The 18,474-nt window shown below is 35.5% G+C and overlaps 1 protein-coding gene across 1 annotated transcript in view; it reads right to left on the bottom strand.

Annotated features, from left to right (window-relative positions):
- MALRD1 (MAM and LDL receptor class A domain containing 1) overlaps positions 1-18,474 on the bottom strand; it is a gene marked incomplete at both ends in the record, with an annotated part of 250,210 nt that overhangs the window by 8,788 nt on the left and 222,948 nt on the right. Inside the window, 2 exons of the mRNA XM_084281876.1 lie at positions 2,577-2,667; positions 2,758-2,840. Coding sequence (XP_084138002.1) covers positions 2,577-2,667; positions 2,758-2,840 — 174 coding nt within the window. The remainder of the gene's footprint in view (positions 1-2,576; positions 2,668-2,757; positions 2,841-18,474) is intronic.

Raw genomic sequence — 18,474 nt, forward strand, 5'->3', positions numbered from 1 at the left:
TTTTCACAAATTCACAATTTCAATCAAATTATCATTCAGTAGTTAGACTAGTTTTTGATGAAGACTATAAAATGCATTTTAACTAACATTTTAAGTCAACTATAATTAAAAACAATGAACATATAAATTTAGATTCTGTACCATGGGTTAAAATCTCCATCATTATAATTTACCGTTTTGGCAGCTCCAGTGAAAACAATCAAAACCAGAATGAACTCTTCTGTGTAAACAATCTAACCTGATTCTCTTCATTTCAGAGCTGTTTCCTTAGTGCAATAGTGAGAAGATACTTGTTCAACTCTGTTTAACTTCATACCTAACAAGAGTCTAAAATGTTCAGTATGTTGCAACATGGTACCTTTTCATGTACAAAAGCAAACAAAGAAACTCGAATCCCCACCTCTCTAGGTGTTTTTGTTTGTTTGTTTGTTTTAGGGCATATATAATTACAAGAAATAAAAAAAAATAAATCCCTGAATAGAGATATGAAGGTGGAAGAGAAGTAGAAGACACTGCAGTAAACCTTGACAAACATGAAAGCAAATCATAAAAGAAGGTGTTTAGAGCACAAGAAAAGTAGCTTAAGAAAATAATATGATTAATAAAACAAACAAGTTTTATTTGCAAAAATATTAATTGAAATTACAAAAAATAAAATCAAGCAGCTCTTGTAATACACCTTATCTTGCACCTGTGAGGTGCTTTTCCATATGTGTACTTTAGCAGGTTGTATAAATGGAAATGAATTAATTCTTAAAGCCTCTGTGAAGTAAGATAAGGCAATGCTATTATTCCCACTTAACAGAAGGTGAAGCAGACATAAAGAAAGTAGGTGAAGCTATGCACTCAATTAACAGTAGCACAACTACTAAAAGTTCTTGCTTCCCCATTTTCCTTCTGTGTTTATAGACAACTATCTGTCAAGGGTAATGTGCAGTGTTAGGAAAGGTGTCAGCAGCAATAACATCATTATAGGAGTCTGTACAGCTGAGTAGATCATTTGGGAGATAACATCCCCAAAGAGAGAAAGATTTATAGCAAAGAAGAGGCTTAAGGAAAAGAGACATATTTGAAGATGAATTCTGGAGAAAAAAATGTGGGGTGAGAGAAATCTAACACGAAAATGCGAAAGGCAATTCACTACAGGAATTCCTGAAATGGACAACACTGTTAGGTACCCGCTGATAGAAAAGGATCTAACAGAATACATAAAGAGATAGGCAGAGAGAGAAATACAAATGTTATAGGAAAATAAAAAAATAGGAAAAAAAAATCTTATCTTAGGAAGATGAGAGAAACTAGAACTTATCAGAGAAGGAAGTGCTAAGAGAAAAGGGATCTGTGAAACAATGAACCGTCAGTCAGGGGTATGTCTTAAATAAACTGGAATCAAATAACTGGATACACAGAGATCCCTTTACCAGTTCTACCAGTAATGTTATCCAAAGCACTTGAAATAAATTTTGAAATAAAACAACACCAATTTTGTTGTTTTGTTGCTGTTGTTGTTGTTGCTTTATTCAGTAAAGATGATCTCTATGCAGTGGGCTGTCAATATAATGACTAATTAGTACTTGCTGTTTACACAGTACTAATAGCAAGCATAATACTAGATGGAAGAAACATGTATTCGGGAAGAAAAATTGCCATCTAGAGCTCTCCTTCACCATGAGTAAGACCAGTACTTGAACCACAAGCCAAGAGTCTGTACTGGGGTGGTGCTAGTGAAAGACTAGACAATGGGTGTGAGATGAAGAGGTAGAGGAAGTGGGTGGAAGGAACAGATAACATGTCATTGGTGAGGCACATCTAAAGAACCACTGATTAAGAGGCCTAATACAAAATTAAACAGAAAATCAGATTGTGAGTGTCTGTAGGAAGTAAAGGAGAGAAAACAAACACAATCATTTGTGGATAAGGTCACATGATTCTGCAGTTTATCAGCTTGTATTTTTCCAATTTATCAGAGACTTTTATACAAAACACTAGTCTTTTAAAGTGGAGAAAAAAAACCTAACACTTCTTCCATCCAGTTATGACAGGTAAAGGGAGAGTTCTTGTATGTCTGTAAGTGTTGAAATATTTAGGGCAAAACTGTTCCTTTAAGGCAAAACCATTCCTTTAGGGCAAAACCGTTCCTTTAGGGTAAAAATGTTCCCCCAGGGAAAATTCTTAACAGTAGCTTCAAGAAGAGCTGTGAACCTGCCTTTAAAAAACTAATTTAGCCCCAGAGATTTCAAGAAACCACAAATACATCAAATTTTTCATATTTAAATGCCATGTACAAAAATCAGGACTACTGCTCTTAGGATGGATTAATTTTATAATTTAAGAATAATTATATAAAGTTTAATCAAACTAATCTAAAAGTTAAGCTATAACTCATTGTCTCCAGTCCGGGTTCCACTAAGATCAAAACTAGGTTGTTGCAAAATTAGGTTTTATGTTTAGTGTTGCATATGTAGGCACACAGACCGTGGGGATATTTAATAGTTGAAACCAAGGAGACTGGGCAGTTAGCCATTGTTTTGTGCCACATTTGTGTCTGCTTTACACAAAATAAAAGTTTCACTTACATTTCAGGCTCTTTCTTCTTCCATAGGAAACACAAGGCAGCAGCTGCAATTTTAATCAGCAAGAAACTGATACACAACCCAATCCAAATATCTGCAAAAATCAGAGCAATCAAAGGCAGTAATAAGAAAAAGGAAACACTTGAAGAATGAATAGAAAGATATTTCTTTTTTCCAGACCCACCTTTTCGAAGGAGACTTGAAATTGGAGGTTGAAGAGGCTTAGCACTTATGTGACAACGGTTTCCTTTCCATTCTTTTCCACATCTGTGAATAAAACAAAAATTTCTGAAAAAGTGACAAGCAAGAATCATAAGCTGTGATGAGCAAAGAAGAAATAAAAATCCTTCAAGCTTTTCTGCCAGTGACCAAAGCTCAATAAGGAGTCACAAAGACTTATAGAATGAAATTTAAGTTAGAAATACATGAAACAAAGAATCCTCCCCACACAAAACAAAACAAACAAAAACAAAACATAAACCCATCAAAATTCAGACTAGAATTGTCTTCCTTACCCATGTTGACATAGTATAGTTATCCTCACAGTAAAATAAATCTGACTCATTTCACTTCTCATTTCCCTACTTTCCCTCATGTGAGGGTTAAATACATTTCTGAACTGGGGATCTGGGACCCTAATATAGAGAAAGATACACAATTAGAGATGAGAAAGTTTTCTCTCCATATCTGTCTCTTTTTTTGTTTTTCTATTTCATTGTAAAAAAGATATCCATTCAACAAATGTCTCTTCAAAACCTAAATACTCAATTTGAGCTAACAACTGTAACCATATCAAATTATAGTAAATTTGCTGTTTAATTCAAATGCAATCTTAATTTGAAGGAACCAAAATACAAACTGACATGAGCTTTAAAGTTCTTGCATAACAGTTAATTACAGTGCCCAAGTGTGTATCATTTCTCTCTTTATTTGTTTTAGCTTTGGGCTAGTAGCTTTTATTTTGTCCTTCACTACCGGGGTAAAGAGAACTGGGTCTCGTCTGCCTCTGGTGGGATGTGGCCATTTGGATTGCTCCACACAGTTCTTCTGGGTACTCCAAGGAATCACAAATTGCACTAGGTACCTATACGTACACACCCCAAATCAAGATTAGTGTGAAGGGTACTTTACACTGTAAAGGTTCTTTATATTGTAGAGGTATAGCTGTGTATTGACAACTAAATTTCAGGCATCACATTTAATGATCTGAATCCCACTGTGACTGTCTCACTGGGTTAACTTCTATCAGCTTTTCAATTATCTGAGTGACTGGTGGTTTAAGAACTCCAAATTTTATTTTATTATTTTTTTTTAAGAAAGAAGTGACAGCAGTAATCCAGTTTCAGTCCTACTAATGTTGCATGAACAGGAAAATAATTTCACTTCTCGTGTCTTCTTTTTACGCTTTCACAAGCAATTAATTTGGGGGAATTTTACACTGAGCAGCTTTCTCACTGTAATATCAACATTTTTTTCATAGTCACCAATTTTTATGATGTGACTTCATAATTGTGATTTGCTCTCCTACCCTTATATGTATAATATGAAATTTCTTATATACACAATTCAATCTTTAAATTAATGTTGTTTTATCTGAACACATGAGAAAGAATGCTGAGCTGTTTTTCATGGGTTAGTACATGTTATTGTCTATGTGCTGTATCCTAGCAGCTGCACTCTAGGTTAACTGAGGCATTCTGGAGAGAGGGGAGTATTTCACTTTCCTGGAAAACAACGGAGTGTGTTCAGATATATGTAGGGAGAGGCCAGTTAGGATGATAGGAGCATCAAGCATATGTCTGCAGCCTCACTGAAATTTTGGAGAATCCTGAAAGGATCAGGTTGTGTCTGAACACAGATTTATATCCTAGTCTCAGGGATGACTAGAGAAAGATGACTTCACCAAAGACCAAAAGAAACTGATGTGGAATTTGTTTTGACTTATGGGGCCATGCTGTGTGAAAAGTACCAAGCCTACTCAGACAAAGATAGCAAAGATTTGTATAATCCATCTTGTACCACAGACCTGAGTTTTCTCCGGTTAAGGAGTTACTTTGTTCAAGGTTAGTAACTGGTATATTAATGAAGCCTAGCATTAGAGACTAGAGCCAGTAGTATCTTCTGACATTCATTTTAAAGGAAAAGTGGAACAATTTCAGCTGACAGCTCAAGCTGTGCTCGAGACCCATTGTATTCAGTGACTGAAAATACCTGGTCCCTTTAGTCCTCCTTCTTCTTCAGGATACTACAAAAAATCATGTCATCCATAAGCTGTTCTTTTATGCAGACTGATGATTTTATACAAATGTGAAATTGCTCTTGGGCTCATACCAAGCCCTGTGGATCCATGTAGAAACATTGCAATCTGATGGTAATCACCCATCAAAATCATTTTCTGATTGCTCTCGATTGTATAATTTCCTTTCTTCCCATTTGCCAGATTTTCTGCTGAGCTAGATACGCTTTTAACCAAAATTGCCCTCTTTCTTGTCACTGCAGAACTTACTTGACTGTAAAAGTAAGAAAGAGAAAACAGATTTGCAGCTGTGCACAAGCACTACTCAGATATGGCAAAAGAGGTGCCATCTGTTGCACTGCAGCCACCGGGGCATGGTGCACCTCAGAGCTGCAAAGACATAGTCCTGATAAAGCAAATGTTTATACTGGTATGAGTATGGTGAAAACCTACTACCTAGTAATAACTAATTATATTTTCATGTGCTATTATGTTCCCATTTAATGATGAAATATATCTATTTATTCAGGCTATCTGTATTCGAATAATGGATAACTGTCAAATACCTTTTAGTCTTACAGGAATTTTATCTTTTTATACATTTTAATATATTTTATAATTGACTATGAACTAACTTATGTTGGCTACTTATTCTCCTCTAAATGCCTCAATCCTAACAGAATGGTTTTATGTTTCATGGCACATACCAATTCAGTAACTGATTTCTGACTATCAGTGTGTAATTTTGGCCAGTGAAATGACTTTCCACTGTGTGAAACTACGTTGCTATTGCAAATGTCCTCTAACATCTGCATTTTAATGTCCTCTAATATCTGTATTTAAAAAAAAAAAAAAAGTGACAAATGAATTAAGTTGGGGTAAGAATAGTATTCTAAAACTTGGTAAGTAATTTGGAGAAGTTCAAAAACAAATTGGTAGGGAAAAACATTGTGAGGCAAGTAGCATGGTAAGTATTTATAGGAGGTAGAAGACAAAGAAAAAAATGATAGTAAGGACAATATAGCTAATTATCAAAACAAAACAAAACAAAAAACTGAAGATGGAAAAGGATTACTAAGGAACAAAAACCCTGAAAAATGAGTGTATAGGTTGGTGAAGATTTTCTACTTTTAGCTTTGTGCATATATTTATTTGTTCATTTTCATCTTTGGAAGGGGAAATTAGCAATCATCCCCACCAGTGAGTTAAAATATTAAGTTATCAGAAAAATCCAAGTTATAATTTGAAAAGCCATTGAACTCTTTTTAAGAATTGGCTGTTCATACATAATTTGCAAACATCTTCTCAAGTAAAAAACAAGAGAAAAATAGAGCTACAGCTTGTTGAGAAGCCTACAGCTTTCACTAAAGCTGGGAAAAAACAAACAAACAAACAAAAAAAATCTGTTCATTAACATCTTTGTCTCTCAACTGATACAGATGCTGCATGAGGCTTCTGCTGAAAAGAAGCATTTCTGTGCACAGAGCAGGGAGAACTTGCATTAAATATCTCAAACAAGATTGTTTTATTGATGTTTTACAAGACTTTTATCCTTTTATGGTTATCTTACTCTGTAGAAACTATAGCTGACTACAGTGCTATCATTGTGGCAGAACTATTACTCACTAACTTGAGGGGAGAAAATAGAATGAAACTTTCAGTGGTACCGGAATCTGCTGATAACACAGATTAGAGGATATAACAGTTCTAGATCTTGAATTTAAAATAACATACAAATAATTCTAAACAAGTTACTCCAGTTATTTCATTGCAAAATGAATAAATACTATAGATGTTACCTTATTTAGGATAACAGGAGATGCAGATAAGAAATCCACAATAATGAGACTATTCTACAGGTCTTCAGATGATATATATAATCTTATATATATATATATAAATATATATATTTATATTATATTTATAATATTATATATATATATATATATAATCTTATCCTCTGTATATTATCTCTGCTATACAATAGTTGGATAACATTAGCAGCCGCTAGATTAGCATCTGGCTGAGCTGAACATGAGAGAGGGAGAGGAGAAGAGAAGCAACATTTGATGAACTTGTCCTGAATGCCTCACAGCATTTCCCACTGTTGCTGAGTTCTCAAACAGTTGCAGACTTGATAACACTAGTATTAATATTAGTAAGAGAAGCAATAATAACATTCTATTTTACTGTAGCGATAAAAATGTGACTTCAGTGAATCATCAAACATATACATATACATGAAAGAACCTTTATTTAGCCAAGCCCACCTGCTCTGAGGCCCCAGAAAGTTCCACAAGGATGACGTGAATTTATACATTCTCAAAACAAAATCCAGAAGCCATTGCAGGCCATCCTTTTCAGCAAGGAATCAAATAGAGATACCAGGAAAAAAATGGTAAAAGGCAAGTTCCAAACCAGACATGGTATTACTTCAAGGAAGAGGTTCCCTTAGATACTTCTACTGAGGGCACAGAACATATCCTCCTATGCTTTTGCATTCATAACAATACAGTCTGAACCACAAGACTTGGTCTTTGGCTGGTATTGCAAAGCTGTATTAGTGAATAACAGTAATAATAGTAGGCAGCTATATATGACATTAAGTCTAACTTCAACTTTCTGTTGTGCTGTGCTTGGCATATGAAATACTGAAGTGAACTTTAATTACTCCAGGTAGGTCATAGCAGCCTGTGGCACACACCTAAGAGATGGCTTACTTGAAGTGTAGTTAATGGAAGAGAACACTTAATTATCTACTCACTGCTGTGCAAGGACTGTATTTACAGTGCTTTACTTTCAGATGTGAGGCAGAGAAGTTGCTTCTTCAAAGTCACTATTAGCTTCCTGTTTGACGGGAGCAGCTGGGAGTACATGGATGATGATGTGGTGGAAGGACCTTTCAGAGCACAGATCAACCATATCTTCTGGGAAATGCATTAAATTTTCATTATCAGGGTAATGGGAATTTTGAAGAGGTTCCTTAATAATTATTTTCTGCTATTTTATTTTTAAGACAGGCAACTCTGAAAAGGACCTGAGTTCACTGTTTGAGCTGTGAAGCTGAAACTTTACATCATTTGTGTACAATTAATTTCCTTGAACTAATTACATCTAGACTAATTAGCAGCAACATATTTTACATAAGTCTTAAGCTTATCTGAAATAGCCATTGCAATCCATTCAGACAGGAAGCTCCTCACAGTTGAAACAGGAAGGCCAGGAGAGAAAGACAGATGAAACAGTATTTGAATCCTTCCATCCCAGTGCACATCCTAATCTATCCTGCCTGACAAAATGTCTTCTGCTATTAGCAAGTTCTTACAAGAAAGTGACCCTGCAGGAGAGAATGTTAACTCTCCGAGTTTTGTTGTAGAATTTCCAGCTCATCATTTCCTAATACAGATATTGGTGATGCAGAGGAATGAACTTTAACATTGCTCATGTTGCTGCATCCTGTGCCTGGGGTTATGCCTCATTTCACTCAAAAAATGAAAAACAGACATGTTTTTCATTGTTTTTTTATGTTCATTCAGGACAAGTTTAATTTACAAGAATGTGTCTGGCTGACATAGTGCTGCATTTCAGAATATCAAACTTTATGCTGTATTATAGATAGTATATGCAAAACTCAAGATAAATGCAGATGTGTACTTGATTGCTTATTTTCCTACTGACATCTGATCCTTACTTGTGCAATTATTTCCTTCAGTGTGAGATAGATAAAAAATTCTACCACTCTAATGCATCAGTATTACACATGGGTCTTGAATAGTGACCCATGACAGGAGGAAATCTTGACAGAAGGCAACCAAGACCATGACCTCCAAGAGCAAGCATGAACACAGTGCCTTGTTAACTTGGAAAGAGAAAGTTCCAACAAGCTGTATTTTCAAAGAAGACTTTAAAGCATGTGAAAAACTGAATGCTGAAATCTGTTTTCTTTCTTTTTTCTGTTTTCTTTTTTTTTTTTTCTTTTTGCTTATTTGCTTGCTTTTTTTTCCCCCCTCCCAACAGTAATTATTAACATTTTACAATGACTAAGGTTGTTTAGTATAAAACAGTGTTCTATATTTTAAATATGTTAACTTTTGCAAACGTATGTTTCACCTTTTTCAAGAGTCCTCATATTTTATGTTGCATCTGATATAAAAGGTAAAAAAGCATTAAATCATAGGTAATGTTAATCTAGCAGCATTCAAAGCATTAATTGCATTAATTACTAAGTATACATTCAGCATCTCCTCTGCACGTCTTCAGATTTTATAATTTAATTGCAATTTCCTTTAAAAGTTTGCATTAATACACAGATTGAACATCAAAAAATATCATGAAAAGTTAATAATCTTTTGTGATCATGGAAATGCCTGCAGAAATTTTATTTTTACCTATTTATTTAAATCTACACATGTGTAAAAGGAATTGCTTGACAAGTCATGGAGACAAAACAGAAAAAAAGTAACTGCTAGACAAACAACAGTAACCAAAGCTGTTTCTGTATACAGAAATTTCCTAAGTAGATTGGAGTGAGATAAACTTAGCATGTGATAAATGTAAAAACAATACTAGTTCCTATTTTTGTCTACAAGTGTCAGTAGCATAACTCACTCAGTTACTGACAGAAAACAGTTAACAAATGGGAAGTGCAGAATTAACCATTTCTACTTGCCTCCATCAATCCCACCAGTAACTCTTGGCCAAAAAAAAAACAACAACAGTTTTTCTCTGTTTCAAGACACATCTGTTTTGCTTTTCTCTGAAACATTTGCCATACAAAAAAACTACTCTGCTATGTCATGTGTACATTTAGAGTGACCAACAGTCAGCTAACCATTTAATGCAGATTATAAACATTGCTATGTTTATAATACGTAACATGGGGATCATTACATATATGAGTGTTGACATTATTCAGGAGCAGTGCCGTCCCAATTGGAGTACAGCCTGCTCCAGAAGAGATGACCAAAAAAAAAAATACATAGAGAAAAAAAAAAGAAAAAAAAAGGAGTTCTCTCCAGAAAACAGACTTTATGTCCCTCTGTTATATCAGTGTAGAAGAAGCTTCTCTGTTCACTAGCCTTTATAGTCAATATTATGCAAAATAAGCTTCACTAGATATTTATGAGTATGATGAAAACAGCAACTCTTCATTCCACTGTAAGAAAAAGTAAACTCTACCTCAGAAAGGTAGTTATGCGCTTGCACTGTCTGTTATTAATAATGTACTCAAATAAATAAAAAATAATCATATTCTCTCATTAGTCTTTAATGCTGATCCAAAATATACAATATTCCAACAGCAAAAATTGCAGGAATAGCCTCAGAAGATATCATACTTATCATGAATACTTTTGCCAGCTCTCTGTAGCTGGAACAAGGACACACATGATTACCTCTGTGGTTAAAATCACAGGACATGTGGGACAAGGAGAAAACTCTCTTGGAAAAGATGTGTGAAGTGGGTGATAATCTTGAATGTCAAGAGCTTCAGATCAAGCATTCAAACACCACAGCTAGAGAGGCAAACAGAGAATCCCTGAGATCCAGAGATGGATTTTGACACTGTTCCTCATGATATCCTTGTCTCTAGATTGGAGAGACATGGATTTGATGGATGGACCACTCAGTAAATAAGGAATTAACTGGATGGTTGCACTAAAAGAGTTGCAGTCAATGGAAATGTCCAAATGGAGATCAGTAATGAGTGGTGTTCCTCAAGAGTCAGTATGAGGACCAGCACTGTTTATCATCTTTGTCAGTGACATGGATAGTGAAATCAAGTGCATCCTCAGCAAGTTTGCCAAAGACACCATGTTGTGTAGTATGGTGGACAAGCTGAGGGAAGGGATGCCATCTGGAGGGGCCTGAGCAGGATTGAGAAGTGAGCCTGTGCGAACCTCATGAGGTTAAACAAGGTCAAGTTTGATGCAAGGTCCTGCACCTGGGCTGGGGCAATCCTGAACACAAATACAGGCTGGGTGGAGACTGAGTTGAGAGCAGCCTTGAGGAGAAAGACCTGGGGGTGTTGTTGGATGACAAGCTCAACATGAGCCAGCAACGTGCGCTTGCAGCCCGGAAAGCCAACTGTTTTCCTGAGCTGCATCAAAAGCAGTGTGGCCAGCCGGGCAGGGTAGTTGTTTCTCCCTTTCTGCTTTGCTTTTCTGAGACCGTACTTGGAGGGCTACATTCAGCTCTGGGGCCCCCAGCACAAGAAGGGCATGGACCTCCTAGATCAAGTCGAGAGAAGGGCCATAAGGATGATCAGAGGGCTGGAGCAGCACTCCTATGAAGACAGACTGAGGGAGTTGGGATTGTTCAACCTGGAGAAGAGCAGGCTTTGGGGAGACTTTATAGTGGCCTGCTAGTACCTAAAGGGGGCCTACAGGAAAGCTGGGAAGGGACTCTTTGGCAGGGGGTATAGGGATAGGACAAGCGGTAATGGTTTTAAACTAAAACAGGGTAGATTTAGATTAGATATTGGAGAGAAAATCTTTAGTCTGAGGGTGGTGAGGCATTGGCACAGGCTGCCCAGAGAAGCTTTGGATGCCCCATCCCTGGAGGTGTTCAAGTCCAGGATGGATGAGGCTTTGAGCAACCTGGTCTGGTGGGAGGTGTCTCAGCCCATGGCAGGGGTATTGAGACTGGATGGTCTTTAACATCCTTCATTCCATGATTCTACTACTAACAAAAAAATATACCTTTGTACAAACTTTGGTGTGCTGCTTCCTACAACCATTGAACCACTGGGTGGAGATGGCAGAGGAAGTAAAATATTTAGATATATTACCAGAGTACTATGAATTATCAATACAGTGCAACCTTTGGTGGTGGGGGGTGGGGGGGAGTGAAAACAATATAAAAAGGTGTAGCATGTAAAAAAGGACACAGTAACCCACTGGGAAAGAACTGGACATTCTTTGAAACACTGTGTGCAGTTCTGGTTGCTTTTGTTCAGAAAGACGCATTCAGAGGACTACTAAACAGAGCAGACAAACAGAAAGTCTTTCTTTCAAGAGGATTCCAAAAGAGTTCAGCCTGTTTAGTCTACTGAAAGAAGAGCCAAAAGGCATATGGTTTTTCTCTAGAAACACTTTGGATAAACAACAGAGGTATTCATGTTAATGAAGAATACTGGCACACACAATTGGGTATAAACTGGCTACGAATAAATTTATGAAAAAATATTAGCATTAAAGCAGAAGAGAAAGCCTTTTATCTGTCCTTCATTTCCCATAGCACATTGCTTCAGAAGAGTCAGCCATCTAGCTGGTATCCTCTGTACCTGGTGCCATGTACATCAAAGAACCTCAGGTATTGGAAATTCACAGTAAAACAGCATGGTAAAGAGGAATATTCAAGCCAGAAATTCCCCATAATTGGTCATAAAATGAATCTAACTAAATTTCTGAGTAAAATTATATGATGACATTGTGTGTGATAACAAGGGCCTGGATTTGCTGACCCAGATATATGCTTTTATTCTGAAAACTGCCAAATTCATAGCTGACAAGTACAGAAGAATTAACATGAGGCAGAATAATATGGGGTATAAACAGGTTCTAAATCAAATGTAAGCACTCTGAGAAAAGACCTGGGAATCCTCATAGATTATTTAATGAAAGTAAGTGCTCAATTTGTATCATAAAAGCATACTAGGCATAAAAACTATAATAGAAAATATTAGAGATTACAATGATTAAAATCATATGGCAGAGACTGAAAAGATCAGTTGTAATTTATACAGAAGATGAGTGGGAGTAGATATGCTAAAGGTAAACAAAATGATATATGGTAAATGGAAGAAAAATTGCTTGTTGCTGTCTATCCTCTAGAGCATTCAATCAAAATGAAAGGAAATACATCTTAAACTAATAATAAAGAATCTATTTGTCACATACTGCTTAACTGAATTGGGGGAGTCCTTGCCATAATAAGTCTTAGAATCCAAGAACTCAATGCTATGTACTGGAGACGGATCCTTAAAACAGAGAATGAAATTCCTTAGAGACTGCAGAGCTTTAAGTTCTAACTGATGGTAAATTAGAAGAAAATGCTTATATAGGCATGATCATTTTCTACATTTCTCTCTCTCTCTCTTTTTTTTTTTTTTTTTTTTTTTTAAACACTCCCGGGGCATGCTATCATATCAGGTACTCCCAGGTCCCCAGTGTGATACATTGATTGCCCACTGCTTTTACAGTCACAATGAGAAGTTTTAATTACAGCCTACATAGAATAAGAACAATACCTGTTAGAAGAAGGGACTCAGTCAGTATATCTGCTTGCTGTTAACTGTTTAAATGAAAAATATACGAGGTCTAATGTAGGAGTACAAAGGTGAGCTTTGTATCACAGACAGCTTGCGAATGTCCAGGCAATGTCCTGTTAGGTCTAGGCAATGCATTTATTAGAGATGGAAAGGTAAATACTGTCTCCAGATTCAATCATTTTAAATAGCAATGATTGGAAATTTTAGAGCAAATATTTCTTCACTGAAATTAGCAGTCACATGAAAAACCTTATATTTCACAGAGAGTTTGAATTTAATTTTTAAAGAAACTCCATTGGTGTCTGAAACCTGCATGATTTCCTGATAGCTTTATTGTCTGGCTACTATCTAAAAACCTCAGAACAAATGCAGATTTTGAAATTATTCTGCTCATAATTAGATTGATTTAAAATACAAAATGCTTTATGAGTTCAGTAGACCTCTTCCTGATTCAAACCAGCATGATAGTCTTGTACATGAACCATTTTTTTTCTGTGTATTTTATTTTATCAAAAGGAAATAAAGACCTATACTAAATTTTTTGTGGCTTTACTCTTCAATGAAACAGTCCCCAGAATTCATTGATGGGTTGTGTGTAGCATGTACTCTTTCTGATGGCACACATTCCTTCAGCTAAAGCAATGAAGCATAGGTATTCACTCACGGCAGATGGTCAGACCTGAAATTCACCATTTCAAATATTTATGCTCATTTTAATGCTATCTTTTCTCACCTTCTTAGATAATAGTTTTCTGGTTACAGACTTCCTATTATAATGAACACTGATGGTTAAAAGCCCCAGTGAGACAAATTATAAAGCTACTCCTGGCAATGAAGAAAGTATTTGGTGTTAGATTCAACAGAGAAATGACTATCCATTTCTCTAGCCATTAAACAAAATAAAACTCTTCAAATTTTTTCAAAACAAAAACAAAAACAAACAAAAAAACAACAAACAAACAAAAAAGCACAAAACAACAACAGAAAATGACAACAACAACCAACTACAAAAGCATTTTTTGCTTGTTTTATGTGATTTTTCAATAGAACTTTCTCTAGGACAAAAGTAATATTTCAACCCAACCTTGTTCAAAGGTCAAACCATCAGAAAGCATATTGTTTAATTCTAACTGATGCTAACATGAGACACTGACACAATCGGAAATAAATAGCTTGAAGCAGTGTTGTTGGTACATTGATCACTGACCAAGGGAGATCAGAGTTCAAATTGTCATTGAGTCCTAAGTGAGTATCAATCCACTCCATTTGAGTTTGGAACTGTGCTTTGTAAAAATTGGTAATCAGAATAAATAACCTCACCTATAAAAAAAAAAAAAAAAAAAAAAAATCTTGCTATTTTTAGTAAGGATAAAACACTGAAACACAGTCATTCTGTGAAATAGGATTAAAAGGCTGGGAATGCAGGGCTGGCACCATGTTAGCTGAGGAAACTTTGGTGCAGGTACGTCAAATGACAGAATCACAGAATCATGGAATCATTAAGGTTGGAAAAGACCTCCAAGATCATCTGGCCCAACCACCCCCCTACCACCAATATCACACACTAGACCATGCCCCTAAGCACCAAGCACAGCATTCAATCTTTCCTTAAACACCCTCAGGGATGGTGACTCCACCATCTCCCAGCACAGAGCTAGCACAGAGACATTTCACCAGTAAAAAGGGGCATATCACCATTTTTTTATTACTCTAATATGAAACTAGGAGATTGAATTTATTAAAAAAAAAAAAAAAGTTTTTACAATATGAAGTAAATCTACTCAAGGAAGTCTATGTCAGTACAGAGGTATCTGAACTGCTGCAACAAAGTACCAGCTTACAGTAAAGAACCAGTGCTTTATGCCAGTCTGGCTGTCTATCTTGTTTTCAATTCTCACTTCACATTTTTTTTTTCTTTCTTTCTTACTTTTTTTGGGTCTAATTTTCTGCCTTTCTTTTGTTCCCCTCTTGTGTTCCTTTGTTCATCTTTCCCTCCTCCCTTCCTTTTGCTACTCATGGAACACAGGTTTGGAACTGATGCTTGATATGCTCTTGAAGTATATTCCAAGAAGAGGGAGAGGGAGCAAGGACAAGGTGACAGAAAAACAGAAATCTCAAAAAAAAAAAAAAAATCTGCTTTTTGCATGTTTGTTTTCAATATAGCCCAGGGCTGCAATTTCTAGAGGACTGAACAAAGATTAAGAAAAGACCTAACAGAAAGTCTGACCATGCAGGTGTATTGACAGCTGGTAGCAAAATCCATTTGCTTTCAGAAATGGCACTGATTTCAAATTTAGGTAAAATTAGGAAAACTATAGAGGAAATAATGCAATGAAGTATAGAACAGAAAACTAATCTTAAGACAGATCTGTTAGATTTCAAAGAAAAAACAAAACAACAAAAAACAAACAAACAACAAAAAAAAACACCTTTTTGCTTAAATAAGAGTTCTGTTGATAGAAGAGATGGAGTTAAGTATCATTAGAAAGCCTAATAAGAATCTGAATATATTTACAGTGGATAGATTTTTTCCTTAGTGACCTTTCCTTTCCTGCTTATTTTTTTCTATATATTTTTAAATCTTTATTCTTATTGTCTTTTATCAAACTGCAACTCTACTGCATAGTGTCTAGTTTATTACCTTCACTACATTTAGTTGGGAAAGAAATAATAGATATTTACTACAAAGTTCACGTATCTGTTTTTTACTTATATTTACCCTCTGAATAGCTTTCATATGGATGAACCTGTAATTCCCTAGTAAAAAAAAAAATTATTATTTTAAAACCTTGAACAATGAATGTTTTTTTTTGTCTGTATTAAACCACATATATGATGCAATAATAAAAATATAAAATTGTTTTCTTTCCTTCTCCCTCACCTCCCTTCTAGCATTGGTGTACTCTTTTTATCAGCTGAAATGGTCTGTTTTAGCCACAGCCTGCCAACACAGGACATCGCTCATGGTAGGTGGATTGTAGTACATATTAGAGATTATAAATCATTTTGTCATTCCCGGACAGTCATAAATTTATCTGCTTACATGGGAGACACCACTATACAATAACATCTGATCCTTCTGCTTCTCAGCATTGTACAAATGTGATGCACAAGCACAGGCTAGGATTATATCAACACATACTGATATTTTCTTTTTTTTTTTTTTTCTTTTCTATATTTTAAATGTATACCTATAAGAAAACAAAACCAAAAAGCCAAAAAAGTTTTGTTTTGCTTACCATCCATCTAATACACAGACATTGGTTTAAACTCCATTTGAATCATTCTTCAGAAAAGGCCAGCATTAAATTTAACATGTGCCAATGTGATCCATGCAAAAAAAAATCATGTTGGGACTCATAACGAAAATGAATTCCACAGAAGCATGGGGAATTCACTTTCTAGCATCATGCTAAGAAGTTAAAATTATGAAATTTTCAGAAAAATGACCTTTAAACAATTTATGAGAACCTAAGACACTTCAGATGCAATAAAAATAATTTCATCATAACCTTTCTCCCAGCTCCACATTCTCTTAGCGTTGTTATGGTTACAGAGTCAAGATTTCAGAATTTAGGAGAGGCTGGAGTTAAGGATTCCCATGCATTTTCAATTCAAACCCTCACGCATACTTGTTCAGACACAGTATTTAATTGGAAGATCATAAACTCCCTGGCACCTCCCTCTCAAAAACTTCAATTCTGGTATTCAGCTGCAATGAGAGTATTATCATGGCATACAGCAGAGGTAATTTACTTAACAGAAACCAGAAAAAAATATTGTTATTATGAGTAGCTAAATTATCTCTTCTGTCATCAGTGCTCAAATCTTCAAAACTTCAGCACTGAATACTAGTTTATTAGTTGACATTAAGAAAATTGTGAACTCCAAGTGCATTCTTGAAACTTTTGCTGAGGAAAATAGATCAAAATCTGGCTCATTTGTTTGAATTCAATAAAGGACCAAACAGCTTATTCCAATGTTATACTTGGCACTTTGATAAAGCAAAATCCTTCCCATGGTCTTTACTGCATATTATTTTTAATAATGTATGCTGAGATATTGCTAACGATAGAAGAATTTCAAACAGCATTCAGTTTATTCATTCAATAAACTCTTTCTTGATTGCAGCCAAGGAATATGTAGTACAGATGAAAAATGCAGAACTACTCCCCTGATGTTAATACTGCTGTGCAAGAATCACTGTACTTGAACCACTGAGAACAGACTTTATGCTCCTTTAATGTGTACCACCAGGCAGAATTAAAACCAAACCTAGTTAACCTGTACTGTTGGTAAAAAGTCTGAACTGATAGAGGTAGCATCCTAACAATCTTTGAAGTCAATGAATTCTTGCTGTGTTCTGTTTTTCTACTGATAGTCTTATGTCAGCAGTTGGGATAAGGTGGCAGGGAGCCACGACAAACATTCCGTATTAATAAGGGACAGATTTAATTTTGTGAAGGCACAGTGTTAGTGGAGTAAGGCTTAGGACCAAGACTTATATAAGCTGAAGTCAGATGAAAAACTGACCTCATCAACCCCCTTTTTTTTTTTTTTTTTTTTCTCTGAATGCAAGCACATTGCAATTTTTCATCAATTTGAAATAATAAAATATTTCTGCATGGTTCTGGCAGATGATATTTTTTTGCTGCTCTTGAAACAGACTATTGCAAAGCTGGCACAAGGCTTTGCCTTTATTCTTCTACATCAAATAACTGAAAGAAGTGATATCTTAATTTCACAAAACTTTTCCAAGAATGAGAGCAAGAAATGTATCATGTTACTGTACATCAATCACTTCTTTTACACTTATAATAAATAAATTCACACTATATCCAAGGATGACATTTGAAAATGTGTTCCTAAAGATCACCTGAGTAAGCTACCTCATACGTAGTATGTAAAAGTAGACTGAACATATTTACATATAAGTTTTCCATCTTTTGACACAGACTAAACATTAATGTTTTCTATTTTTTTTGTGTAGTTTTTCTTACTAGAAAGATTTTCTCTTAGCAATTCTTTTGAATGTTATGTCATTTTTTCTCCTTTTCATGATGTACTTGATGACCTGTTTTACAGTTGCCATTTTTGTCATCTAAACATTTCCTGCCCACTTTTTTCTGTCCTTTTGTCCTGAAAAGAAGGGAAGAAAGAACAGGAAGAAAGGGAACGAAATCAGGGCTGGGGGGAAATTTCTCTAGGGCCAGAGGAGAAAAACCTCTCAGAAAGCGTTGAAATTAACCACAACAAAACCAGGAAGCAAGGTCATGTCTACAAGGACATATAGGCAATGGGACAGCAGTGAGTAAATCCTTTTATGTCTACTCAGTCAGCCCTATTATCACTGAGTTTTCTCTATTTAGTGTCCTGATTCAGATTCCAATAAAATC

Source organism: Netta rufina (genome assembly GCF_964035555.1).
Source record: "Netta rufina genome assembly, chromosome: 2".
Classification (NCBI taxonomy): domain Eukaryota; kingdom Metazoa; phylum Chordata; class Aves; order Anseriformes; family Anatidae; genus Netta; species Netta rufina.